Source organism: Dendropsophus ebraccatus, chromosome 3 (assembly GCF_027789765.1).
Source record: "Dendropsophus ebraccatus isolate aDenEbr1 chromosome 3, aDenEbr1.pat, whole genome shotgun sequence".
In the NCBI taxonomy this organism is placed as follows: domain Eukaryota; kingdom Metazoa; phylum Chordata; class Amphibia; order Anura; family Hylidae; genus Dendropsophus; species Dendropsophus ebraccatus.
In genome coordinates this window covers 170866937-170881093 of record NC_091456.1, presented here as the reverse complement: position 1 = coordinate 170881093, position 14157 = coordinate 170866937, and the positions used below count along the sequence as shown (strand labels likewise).

The 14157-nt window shown below is 42.3% G+C and overlaps 1 protein-coding gene across 1 annotated transcript in view; it reads right to left on the bottom strand.

Moving 5' to 3' along the window:
- The window catches only part of ADAMTS12 (ADAM metallopeptidase with thrombospondin type 1 motif 12), a 258808-nt gene that overhangs the window by 22401 nt on the left and 222250 nt on the right, over positions 1-14157 (bottom strand). The window contains exons 22-25 of the mRNA XM_069963559.1: positions 12817-13875; positions 7272-7424; positions 6020-6193; positions 893-1039 (exon numbers count right to left, since the gene is read on the bottom strand). Coding sequence (XP_069819660.1) covers positions 893-1039; positions 6020-6193; positions 7272-7424; positions 12817-13875 — 1533 coding nt within the window. The remainder of the gene's footprint in view (positions 1-892; positions 1040-6019; positions 6194-7271; positions 7425-12816; positions 13876-14157) is intronic.

The following is a 14157-nucleotide window of genomic DNA, read 5'->3' as shown; positions in this document are numbered from 1 at the left end:
GCACTCTTTCTGAAAGAAGAGCTCCCACAATTATTTTTTGCCTATATAATGCACATTCACCACAAGTATGCCTACTGTGTCATCTATTTCATCCCAGCTCTGCTGTATCCACACATTTCATTATGCATCTGGGTCATGTAACCACTGATCAGCCACCATTTTGACTGATCAAACTGCAAGCTACATCCTCTCAATTTCAAATCTGCTATAAATCCCATGAAGCACCAGTACACCATGACATGGGCAGCTACAGTCAGTACCATCTCTGCCTGCTGGGAGGACAGTGTAAGAATAATAATAATATTAATAATAATAATATTAATAATATTTATTTGTTTAGCGAAAACAAATTCTGCAGCGCTTGTAATAATCCTCATCTCTATATATTTTTAAATAAGCTAAGACTATAAGACTATAGGTATGCAGTCAGGGAAGCTGAACTGTCAGCACATCCATTATATCAGTGTGACAGGAGATATAATAATTATTTGTAACAGCAATGGGAATTTCTGTCTCACCCATCACCCCACCCCCCACCCCCCCATGGAGAACTTGGGGGAACAGTCCATGTAGTTTCATCATACAGGAAGTTTTACTGACAGAGATGGTGAGCACAGAAACACATGTAATTTCCAGGGGGTCACCATGAGATCACATTGCCCAACTAATTTCAGGGACTTTCAGATAGAAAGAAGCAATGCTTCTATAAAGGGGTTCTCTAGTTACAGATATTATTGGCTTATACTCAACATAGGATATCAATATCTATGTTCTGGCCCTGCATTCCTGCTGATCAGTTATTTGGAGGATTTGCAATGTGAATGGGGCTGTGCTGGTTTACTATAGCTCAGCATACATATAACACACATATACAAATATATATACATTGTACCTCTGTCCAGTTGCTAGCTTCCCAGGTGACACATGGGTCCCGGCTGCAGTTTATTATCACAGTTGGGCTCTTCTTCAGATCACATCGATTCTCCTTTGGACAGAATACTTCTCGCTGACGGATTCCATTGCCACAGGTCTTTGAACACTGAAACAAAGAAGAGGAAAAAAGTATTTTACCCATTTAGCGTCAGAACCCTGTCCATAGTGCTGGTATAGCACAGACATCCAGCCTGAGACCTGCTCTGAGAAGTGGTCACTTTCTAGTCTTTGTGCATCCAAGGGGTGGTAATGAGCAGGAAAAGTGGACACAAGGATTAAAAAAAAGTTTTTTCTAAAAAGGGGTTCTGCTTTATATAAAGATTATCACTACAGGTTTTAAAACTTTCTAATGTTCTATGGGGGAGATTTATCAAACATGGTGTAAAGTGAAACTGGCTCAGTTGCCCCTAGCAACCAATCAGAGTCCAACTTTCATTTTCCAAAGAGTCTGTGAGGAATGAAAGGTGGAATCTGATTGGTTGCCAGGGGCAACTGAGCCAGTGTCACTGTACACCATGTTTGATAAATCTCCCCCTATGTGTTTATTTTCAAGACTGTACTCTACATTTTCAACTTTGCTTTCAGCGAATGAGAACAGGCTTGTTTCAGCTGAGAAGTGATACAATTGCATCCAGTGTAGACAATGCTCTGTGAGCTAAACATCCTGGACTTCAGACTAATACATTGTACATAGCTAGTACTGGTCTCGGTTTGGAGACCAGGCAGTTTAGCTCACAGAGCATTGTCTAGACTGGATAAAACTGTATCTCTTCCTAGTTGAGAGCAGGACTAGCTATGTACAATGTATCAGTCTGGAGTCCAGGCTGTAGAGCTCACAGAGCATTGTCTAGACTGGATACAATTGTATCACTTCTCAGCTGAGAGCAGGACTAGCTATGTACAATGTATGTGCAATGTATCAGTCTGGAGTCCAGGCTGTAGAGCTTACAGAGCATTGTCTACACTGGATACAACTGTATCACTTCTCAGCTGAGAGCAGGACTAACTATGTACAATGTATCAGTCTGGAGTCCAGGCTGTTTATCTCACAGAGCATTGTCTAGACTGGATACACTTGTATCACTTCTCAGCTGACAGCAGGACTAGCTATGTACAATGTATCAGTCTGGAGTCCAGGCTGTTTATCTCACAGAGCATTGTCTAGACTGGATACACTTGTATCACTTCTCAGCTGACAGCAGGACTAGCTAAAGTATATATTAGAGAGTTGTACAACTTTTCTTTTTATGCAATGACTAGAACAGAAAAATTCCTTTAAATCTGTACTCCATCCTGCGGCATCAGGAAACCTTTTCTTACAGGACATTGGATGTAAATATCAGTGACTTTCATTACTCTTCTAAGACCATGGTTTAAAGAGCGAATAAATGTAAAGAGAAAGGGCAAATTGCCAAAGCTACAATTAAAGTTGAGGACATAAATACATGCATTAAGTCGCCCATAGCTGCAATTACCCGTCCCTGACAGCAAATTGTTTATTAAGCCAAATGGCTGCGATAAACAAGGACTGCTCGGAGGACGCCACCAGACGGAGGTCTGGATAGACAGTCTCTTCCTATCTGAGATCTGCAATATATGTTACCCCTATGGGGCAAAAGGCTTCAAGGTTTTGTACAGCGATGTCTACACAGTGAGCCCCATATTTATAATGTGTATGCAACAGAAAGATAAGAAATCATAAAATGCAACACATTGATTAAAACACGCTTCGTTGCAGAATCCCGGTATGAGAATGGCAGCCAAAAGACAGTGAAAGGGATTAACATTTATAGCCCCACATTGATAATATAGTGAACACTATTGTGATAGGTTTGGTAACGTTTCTGTTTGATTTTATGTTTTTTCTATTTTAGATATGCAAAACAAGAGTGCGTGGAGCGTCTGTTGCGAGTCTCAAAACACAGGATAGTCAGATATATCTAGCCTGTTGCCACGGGGTGCCTCCATAATGGGGAGAGCACCACACCACCCTGATAGGTAGCCCCCTAAGTCCCACTCTGTTGCGAGTATTGGAACATAAATAGGGAAACAACAGGGTGGCCCCTTTTTGTCAATGTCTAACTCAAGGTGCGAGCATTGCGACATGACAAGGGCTTGCCAAGGCAGCCATCCATCCATTTTTAGGACATAGTAACTAAATCTATGAGGAGAAGAGGAAGGAGAGGAGGAGAAGGAAAGAAAAAGCAAGGAAAACAAAGGGGGAAAGGGAGATTAATGGAGAAGTGGAGTAGGGAAAAGGAGGAAGGAAGAACAGATACAGAGAGGGGAGGAAGAAAAAAGAGAGATATAGAGAAACAGGAATTGAGGGAAGAAGAGAGACAAAAGAGGAGGAAAAAATGAGAAGAGAGAAGAACTTTGAAAGCCATAGTTATGGAGAGGAGAAGATGATGAACAAAGAGAGAACGAGAGAAAGAGAAGGAAGAAGAGTGAAAGAGAAGAGGAGACAGAGAAAGGAGGGAAAAGTAATAGTGAGGAAGAGAGAGAAGGGAAAAAGAGAAGAGAGGAGGAAAAAGAAAGGAAGGAAGAATAGAAATATGAGGAGAAATACATGAGGGGGTACTTGGAGGGAGAAATAGTGAGAAAAAAGAGGAAGAAGAACAGATGGGATGATTGGTGGTGGTGGTGGGGATAATGGAAGAAGAGAGAAGGAGAAGAGGAGAGAGCTTGAAAAATATAGGGAGCTAGAAAAAAGAAAGAGAGACATACAGAGAGCTAAAGAGAAACAAGGAGAAGAAATCCATAAACAAAATGAAGGGAAAGAAATAAAGAGAAATGAAGAAAGGAAGGAGGGAGGGAGATTGATGTGATGAGAGAGAAATAGAAAAGGAAGAGAGGAGGGAGAGAGAGAGATAGAGAGAAGGGAGACAAGGAGAAGTGATAGAGAGAAAAAGGGAGAAGGAAAGAAAGAGAAGGGGAGGAATGGCAATGGAAAAAGAGGGAGGGAGAGAAAGGGAGTGGAGAAAGAACTAGAGAGAGAGAGAGAGAGAGAGAGAGAGAGAGAGAGGTGAAAACAGAGAGATATGAGGGAGGGATATACCTATGTTCTTTACCATTTGATTCTTATGTGAGGACTGACAGTGTTATGCTTTGATCCTTTAGTAATGAAGATTTTTTTTCCAGATTTTAATAATTTTTTCACATTAAAAAACAAACAAACAAATATGTTGTGCCATTATTACGGCTCCAGATAACAGCGGGACATTTCTAAGTCGCTTTAGGGGGAAATAACCATCCGAGTAATCTGGCAGCGGCTCTTTCCTGGCTCTTCATTTTCCTCCCAGCATGCTGTGTGCATTAACCTGCCGTGTTATGGGAAATCCTGATACCGATAATTATTCCAGAGGTGTGAAATGGAGATTAGCACACTGTAATCTCTGCAGAAGGATCGCTTATGTACAGATATCTACAGGTGTGCACCATTGTCAGCCTCCGCACATACTAGATTCACAGCTCACCGGGGATAGAGTCTATGTGTAGATGAGACAATGGATTTTCTAAAAATGCACCATCTGCCTGCAAAGCTACACAGACTTCTCTGAATAACACCCTGAGAATAACACAGTATATCATCTTTACCTTATATACTCCTGTAATGCTGATGGAGGCAACGGCTCTTACATAAGCAGTGGTGTCACATTTAGTATTTGTATCAAGAGACATAAAACTTGTAGTCCTTTAGTCCGAGTGTATATCACTTTATTAGCATCAGTGAGGTCAACTCAGGCAAGTCAGCATATCCTACCAGTCTTTTTCCTTTGTTATGGCGCAGAAGCTGGCAATCATTTCTTTTCGACCCAGTTCCACAATTCTCAAACTGCAGGGTACGGATCTTTTAGTTTTCATAATTTGGAAAATATGCCACACTAGGTCTGATATGGAGCCCTGGAAGGTCTTGGTATACTTCTACAGGACCTCTGCCCATTGTGGTTTTCATAATTTTAAGAATATGCTGCACTAGTCCTTATGTGAAGCCCTGGAAAGTCCTAATATACTTCTATGGGACCACTGTACACTGTGGCATTCCCCGGTGTGACGATATCAGCTTCCATCTGTGACACAGCTGATTCTTGATTCTAATGGAGGTGTGTCACCAAGGGGAGGGAAAACCGTCACACTGGGGGGGGGGGGGGGCGCCATGTCTGTCTCCAGTTCATAGAGCTGGGCCGGTGCACAGGAAAAGAACAGCGCCGGACGTGGGAACAAGGCCATGTTTTAAAGAAAGGACCGTGCTACCGGGATCGCCGTGCCAACCGGGTAATGTAAAAAAGTGATGCACCTGATGGTACCTGTAATTTTTAAAAACTGTTGACATGTCATAGAGACACGTCAAAAGTTTTGATCGGTGTTCACACTGTACCGATAGGGAGAACAAGTGGAAGAGAACGTGCTGCAGCGTGGTCCACTCCTGCTCTGTGTTAGAAAAAAAGCTGGACCGATCAAAACTTTTGAGGTCTCTTTAAGTACACTTTAAGTTTCTTCTTTCTTTCTCTCTCTCCTACTTGCAGGCTAGGGTGAAACACCAGGAAATACTGTATTCCCTGCAGGAGCTAGCTTAAAGGGGTACTAGAAACATTTATAAATAATATATATATATATATATATATATATATATATATATATATACACATTTCAGAATGTAAAGTGAAAAGGAGAATATCCCAGCAAATTATGGGTGGCAGGGCCTATGTTTTAGGCTATGTTCAGAACATGGCCACCATGTTGAAAGCTGCCATATTGGATCAAGGACAAGTTTTCCAATGAGAGGGGGTCATGCAGCATTTCAAAGAGGACCAGAAACCAATTGTCCAAAGTGCTGAACACAGAGCTGAAGATGAAAACAAAGCAACTTTCTGTGTTGAATCAAAAGCAATCTACTTCTGAGACAATTCTCATGATTCTACATGACTAACTTCTTGTTGGAAAACTTGCCCTTGATCCAATATGGGGTCTTTCAAGATGGTGGACAGGTTCCTGACAGTTCTCAGAGAATGTGACCTAATGCTCCAATTTTGCTCCAAGGTTGTTATGTTATCTATGGAAAATCGACATTTATACGGCACAATACCTCACTCCAAGGTTTGGCGAGCCAGGACAAACAAGGCTCTGGATTACAAGACGTGTTTTGCAGCGGGTTGTGTCCGGGAGACTGACAATGGAAAGGTCGCAGGGGTCGGTTTTCACGGATGTCGATGCACTGTATCTCCCTGGTCATGAATCCACCACCACAATTGGCCGAGCACTGTGTGATAAATGAGGTGAGACAGTCAAGGCTTATAAATATGGATGGTATTAAATATCAAAGGAAGTATCAGAGCAGTAAACACCGGCTGCGGCCATCATTGATTTACCATGAACGATCGCCCTCGGACAACTAATGAGTTTTAATCATTTAAACCTTCATTGATCATGTCTAAGGTGTAATGAGAAACATGGTCTGCCCACAGGAAAGATATAGGACGTGCGAAATCAACATGGTAGCAAAAGACAGACAAGGACTTAAAGGGCCAATTCATTAATGAAGGGGGGGGGGGGGTTAGAACCCATTAAAAATAAAGAGGGAAAGGTTTTATAATGAAAAACAATACATGAGAATGGCCTTTTATTTCAATTCCCTTTAGCAGCAATTTTGCCTGATCTCTAGTTTGTTAGCAGCATTTAGAGATATGCTTTACAGCAGTTACATGAACATAGGAAACATGAGGCCGAAGCTATTGAATTATTCGGGAGAGTGTTGTGGGCATGCTCTTTAATTATATTGGGAAGTGTTGTGGGCATGCTTTTTACTTACATTGGGAAGTGTTGTGGGCATGCTCTGTAACCTGTGCAGGAAGGATGTAAGCTTAAACCATCACAAACTATATTATGAACTTATATAATATTAATTACACACTAAGCAACCCCTTTAGCTCCACCATAACTGTACAGCCTAAAGCTGGGTTCACACTATGTATATTTCAGGCAGTATTTGGTCCTCATGTCAGGTCCTCATAGCAACCAAAACCAGGAGTGGATTGAAAACACAGAAAGGATCTGTTCACACAATGTTGAAATTGAGTGGATGGCCGCCATATAACAGTAAATAACGGCCATTATTTCAATATAACAGCCGTTGTTTTAAAATAACAGCAAATATTTGCCATTAAATGATGGCCATCCACTCAATTACAACATTATGTGAACAGATCCTTTCTGTGTTTTCAATCCACTCCTGGTTTTGGTTGCTATACAGACTCACAAATACAGCCTCAAATATACATAGTGTGAACCCAGCCTAAAACGTCATATGTTGGGGCCACAGAGCTGGGTGACAGCTTCACCTTTGTCCAGTTTCCGATTCTCCATTGTGCACAAGGACGCAGGTGACATCTTCTGGCAGGATCTGGTTTTTTAACGCTTCCACAATCGGATTCTTGACCCGTGCTACACTCCACCTTTCTCCAGAACGCTCCCACTCCGCATGTCGTAGAGCACTATAGAAAGAAGAGATCTCTTCACTAGAGATGACCAAACTTCAAGTATGTTTGGGTTCGTCTGAACCAGAACTCTTGTGGATGAAAAAGTTGGATGCAGCCCTAGGAGGGCATTCACACGTTCCGTGCATGGTCCATAAATACGAATGATGTGCTATGGAACAGAGTTCAGAGCTCCAAGTATCATCATTCACTATGTTGCCGGGAGTTCTAAAACTGTTAAAATCTTTGCGGTATTGTACTGACACAGCGTGTCTTCTAGGACTCCCTAGGACTGAATCCAACTTATTCAGCCACCGGTTACCAAATGCAAAGTTCAGGTTTGGATGAATCCGAACATACTCAAAGTTCACTCATCTCTACTCATCACTGCAAACATATCACATGACATGGTGCTGCAGGGGAACATGGAGTTGTTGCCCATAGCAACCAATAAAGCTGCTCCCTCCCTCGCCTCCCTCCCTGTCAATCATTGTCAAGAATTCAGAATAGCTTGGGACAATAGCTGCTCCTTTTACTATAGAGAGAAGGTAGAGAGGTAAAAGGAGAAAGGCTTTGGAATAAGTTGTACAAGGGCCCCATGGCAAGACACTAGGACCTCAATGAGCTTCTGGCCAGGCCTTCAGATCCTCACCTTATGGATTAAAACTACAGTATCTATACAGTATTTATACCAGTCAAACAGCTACAATATATAGTACGTACAGGGAACAAGCTGCAGGTATCCCAATACACACCAACCTTGTGAATTACTCTGTTCCAGCCATATCCTGCCTGTTATATTTTCACCTTCTTTTGTGGAAGAACCTATTGGCTACAGTAAAGAACTGTAAATTGTTTAGGCTAGCATTGTGTCTTACCTTATTACCACATTGGCTATCACAGGCACCCTAAAACACCATCAGCCCTGCCACTAGACAGGGTGGGCTCTGGGGGAACTACAAGTACCATCACGAAAAATGCAGCCCATAGTCCCTCTGGCTACCTGTGAAGTGTCGGAGGTCCCTGCTGAAGTCTTCCAGCCATTCTAACCAGCTTAGCGCTGTCTGTGACTGGTTTTAACCTTTTTAAATGGAAAAAAAGAACTTTGTAAAGTTCTCGCAGGTTTAAACTGTGTTACAAGACTGTGCAGCCTTCACTGTGACAGTCATGACTTCATGCATTTAGATGAGGGAGCAGAACATGACCGTCCACCTCATCCCCCTATAATATATCACACAATGCCATTAGGGACAGGATCCTACTCCCTATAGTCAGTTCTGTGGAAGCCGGCGACACTTCTTGTCCGCTCTGATAAACTCGCTCCTCACTTTTCCTCACCTCTGTCAACCCTCCGTCTCGCAGTTTTGAATGGTTTTCTGACCTCATAGACTTAATATGCTATAAGTGAGGAATTTCCATTGTCTTTTAGAGCGAAGAGCTTCCAGTAATAGAGAGAGAGAGCTGAATGACAATTTAAATTAAGAAAAAAAAATCGCTTTGAGCGCAGTGTCATTATTTCCCCTATCGAATTCTATGCTGCTGTTCTAATGTGAATAGGTTACAGTTAAAGGGGTAGTTCACTAAAAAAAATTCTTTGAAATCAACTAGTGCCAGAAAGTGACAGAGATTTGGAATTTACTTCTATTAAAAAATGCAAGTTTCCAGTACTTATCAGCTGCTGTATGTCCTGCAGGAAGTGGTATATTCTCTCCAGTCTGGAAAAAGAGAATAGCGTGGTGGGCACAGAATATGTAAACATGTATATAAATAAGGAGAGGTGCTAGTCAAAAGACAAATTTCTATAGCAACCAGGGAAAGCGACTAGACTAATCACAAATATATGCACACTCAAAAATACACAAAAATATATTATGAAAATATTCTCTCCAGTCTGACACAGTGCTCTCTGCTGCCACCTCTGTCCATGTCAGGAACTGTCCACAGCAGTAGCAAATCCCCATAAAAAACCTCTCCTTCTCTCCAGACTGGAAAGAATACACCACTTCCTGCAGGACATACAGCAGATTATAAGTACTGGAAGACTGCTGTTTGAAGCGAATGTACCAGATCATTTACTAAATAAAAATTTGCATACCATCACCGCTGCACAGATTCTAATGGTGCCGTCCATTCCTCATGTCACCTACTGTAGACATGTAAGTGTAAGTATGGTGCACTGGGGGCAGGGGGTGGTAAATATTTAGTCCTGCACACACACATGATGGGATCCTTCTCTACTATATCTCATAGCACAACCTCAGAAGCTGCAGCAGCATGGATGACAACCTAGAGCAGTACTGAGTAGAGCAAGCTGTGAATCCAGCACAGAGGTTCAAAATTTAACAGTTTTTTTCATGGTGAACAGGAGTATGGAGGGGGGAGATAGGTGAAGAAAGAGGCATTTTTCTCTGATAAGATACGTTACAAAGTTTCTTTTATTCTCTTGTACCATTTATTTATGCAAAGTTTTTTTTAAAAGCGCTGTGACCATTTAAGTTCAATTTCAGATCTATAAAAGATGAATAATGGGACATGGCTAATAAGTCTCCTGCTGATCTAGAGAAGCCGACTCTCCCCCGACGTTGTGTTATGGATAAACCGCTGTGATTTACCATGGTAATCACTCTTTTATCTACTTTTGCCCCGAACCTGCTGTGAATGCGTCCTCATGCGTGAAAAGCAAAAATGTGAAAAGCCTAATTATATTGGGAAGCTTAACAAGTGCGGAGACTGGACACAGCAGATCCTCGCAGACACTGTTATAGAAGCTATGTACAGTGCATTGTGATCGCCTATGAAATTTATGCTTTGCAGGTCAGTATTATTGTCTTTGGGGTGCAGTATTAGGCTTTGCACACACAACGTACATTTTCGTAAAAAATCACGGCCGTTGTACAATGGCCTTGATTGTTACGAGAATATACGTTGCATTGCTGTCTATGGGATCCTGGCTGGAGCTTATACACATGGTATACGCTCCGGCCGAGATCCCTAGCAGTTTTCTGCAGCCGCTATTCATTGAATAGTGGCCGCAGAAAACCATGCCAGTGCACATTATGCAGCGAGCGGCTCCGGACACTCACTCCATAGCATGTAGTGGAGCGTTCTGATGCGGGCGCGCACGGATGCGCCCACATCAGAACCCTGCGACCGAAAAGATCATCTGGCCTAATACAGCGTGTGCACATAGCCTTATAGTGTTGCACTATATATATCATATCATTTATATCAAGTATATATATCGCCTAGATTTTTATTTTACTGATTAGATCCGGATACTGAAATAGGTTCTTTTTTCTAATCTGCTTTCATTTTCTGGTTGTAATTTTTTTATTTTAAACTTTTTGTGGTTGAGTATGGGGGCAGCCAACTTGCTTTAGCAGTTTTTAACAACATTTTGAAATATGCTTTACAGCAAGTCTCATGGATTTAGGCACAATTGCATGGAGCAGGTGCTATTTACTTGATCGAGAGAGGATTCTAGGCATGCTCTGTGTCCTGTGCAGAGGTCTATTAACAGGGTGGGAGAGCCTGAGCTGTAAGCATCAGCTACTGTGTTATATAGTGGTGTCATCTATCACTGTACTGTCTGTAATGATAAGGAGGACACAAATGGAAGGTGATCAGGACAGAAATAGAAGTGTCAGACTGAAAACTGAAAGGTTTCAGGATTAACCGTTTGGGTATAAAGCAATATAAATGTATTGACAGTAGCTGAGCTGCAATTCCATTCACTTGCATTTGGGCTCTGCACTACACATGTGAAACCATTAGAGAGACCAGACCTCTCCTGTTCTTCTGTAACACAACATATTTCTATTTCCAATGTGCTACAAGAAAGTTCATTGAGCTGTGCAGATTGTTCTGGAAACGTAACATTTGCCCCGTCCACTGTGAGCGGTGGCTGGAATTGAGGAATAATGATAAGTTGGACGGATAGAAACCAGCAGTGACACAAGGAACAAATTAGAAAATAAAGTAAAAGCTTGGCTGAAAGCTTCCAGCACACAGCCTGGGCTTTTTATTCATCAGGTGATACGTTTTATATGGTTTATGTGCATTAGGTTGTTACATTGTGGAGATGCATATTTCTATTGCGCACAGGCTTTTTATGGGCTCAGTGAATAAATTCTACTTGTCCGTTATTTATTTCTGCTTGTAGCTTCTATCACTATGTATCAGATCTTCCATGTCATGTATGAATCAAGTTTAACTTATACCTCGCTCTCTTCCCCCCTGAGAATCGGATAATATGGATGTCTCGTTTGAGACCTACTATTTGCACTAAAGTAGCTCCTGTTCTTCAGTGTTAAAATATTAAAGGGAACCTGTCACCCCCCCGTGCCGGGGTGACAGGCTCCCGACCCCCCGCTACAGCCCCCTATACTCACCTGATCCCGCCGGGTCCCACTTCTGGATCTGGTCGGGTCACGGAGATCTCAGCCGCTGCAGCCTGGTGCGCGCACTGAGAGATGGTTCCAACGCTCATAGAGAATGACGGAGCGCTGGACTCTCCGTCATTCTCTATGAGCGTTGGACTCATCTCTCAGCGCGCGCGCCGGGCTGCAGCTCTCCGTGACCCGACCGGATCCAGAAGCGGGACCCGGTGGGATCAGGTGAGTATAGGGGACTGTAGCGGGGGGGTCGGGAGCCTGTCACCCCGGCACGGGGGGTGACAGGTTCCCTTTAATACAGTGAAACCTTGGATTACGAATAACTACATACCCATCTCCTGTGGGAATTAACCACTTCGCCAATAGCTGCTCCAGGCAGCCAGCACTACTACCAGCACCAGCAGGTTTACAGTCACCTGACAACCTGAAGTTGTGTGTGGAGGGAGAGTTAACTGATTAACCCGTTCCTTACTGATACAGTTGTCTTTATTGATACAGAACAACTTACCATGAGAATGAATAAATACTGTCAATATTCTTGGGTTGTGGAATGAATCGTCTGCGTTACAAGTGGTTTGGATTAGAAGCGCGTTCCTAGAATGAGTTATGCTCATAATCCAAGGTTTCACTGTGCATACTTCCTCTCTAATACCTCTCTAATACCTCCTGAAAATGTAACTAAACTCCTTAAAAAAATTGACAACTGTGTACCACCATATAAGTGCCACTGTTTTAGGAAGGCAAATATTCCATTCAACCCATTTAAGTGGCAACAGGCAGAGATCTCAAAAATTGCAACACAAAGGCCCAGACAACTGCAAATGTAACATGCAGTATTTTTGTGTCTGGTCAAATCCAGTTAAATCAATAGATACCATACTGAAAACCTGACGTACCTCTTTAAATGGGCTTCGCTGGTGTCCAGTGTCTAAGAATTAGACAGTTCTAGTAATTTTAAGCAAAATTGTTCTAAAAAGTTGCAGAATTTTTCATTATCCAATGAATAAGATTCTTACCTCGCTCCAGCCTCCCACTATCCAGTAGACGCGGCTTGTAGTGTTTTCGAATGACTCTGTGAAGTTCTCACTTTCTGTAGAGTTCAGTATTATATCTGGAGATAACTCTTGAGAGACATTTAAGCCAGGCACAGGCAGATGATCATGGTTGGCCAGGTCTATCATTTCTGGGTCCTGCTCACTCACGTCCTCATATGAATTATTTTCAGGTAAACTTTCAGTAGTTGCCTCTGGGCTGAGAGTTCCTGAGATCTCTGTAGTGAACATAACTGGAGTTGATGGCTGAGCATTGTCTGTGGCCAGGGTTTGATTCTCCTGGGGAATTTTGACCCTACCCTTATGTCTCTTACTTCTAGATTCAATTATATTATTATTACTTTCGGCATCGTAGTAGATATCTGGGTCCTCGGTTGGGACGTCACTTTCCTCAAAGTCCCTCTGGGTGTCCGGTTCTTGAGTTAGAAAGTCATACCTTGGTGTTACGTCTTGAGTAGGATTGGGTGGAGAGCTGGTGGCATTGAAGATCAGGTCATTGTCTTCTTGTGTCACATTATCATTGCTTGTTATTAGGCTTTCGTTTAATTCTTTTGGGTCTGGGGGAATTTGTGTCAAATTTGCACTAACCTTCTTCTTGTTACTGGACACAAGAACAAAGTTATATTTGTTGACCACGTTAAAGTGAGTGGAATTTGGGATGTCGTAGACCTGAAATTCGTCTTCTATAGAGTTGACAGAAGGGAGCTGTGCCATTGTGGTAGACGTTGGAGTGGTCTCCACAGTTTCCTTGGGAGTTTTAGTCGGTGTAGGAAATCCAGGCTTCTTCCTGATGAGGAAGAAGCGTTTCTTGGGTCCTTCTGTAATCTTGGGGTAGATTTTGATAGTGGTTTTCAGATTCTTGTATTTGAGTGGAAGTTGAGCTAGTCTTTTCTGAAGTGAGCACTGCTGGAGGCCACAGAGGGCTTTTGAGTAGGGCTTCTTGGATGGGTCACAGGATTCGTTGTTATATTTTGTACAGGTCACATTACGGGTTCGTATGCCACCTCCACATGTGACGGAACACTGAAAAGAGAACAAATACACATAGGTGTGTATGTTTGTACAAGTACAAGTATACATGCCTACAGATACACTGTAGAAAGTGCTCTATAGAGGTGTTATGATATATCGAGGTAAATTGGCACATAAAAAGTACTACCTCAATGTCCTTCATCTGAATACTGTACACATGGGGCTGTTTGTAACCTTTACCTGTGTAGACATATTGATCTGCATATGGTGCTGTATACTGAAAACAGTAAATGTTTGTGGAAATTGCAAGTTATCAATGAAAAGTCTGTAAGG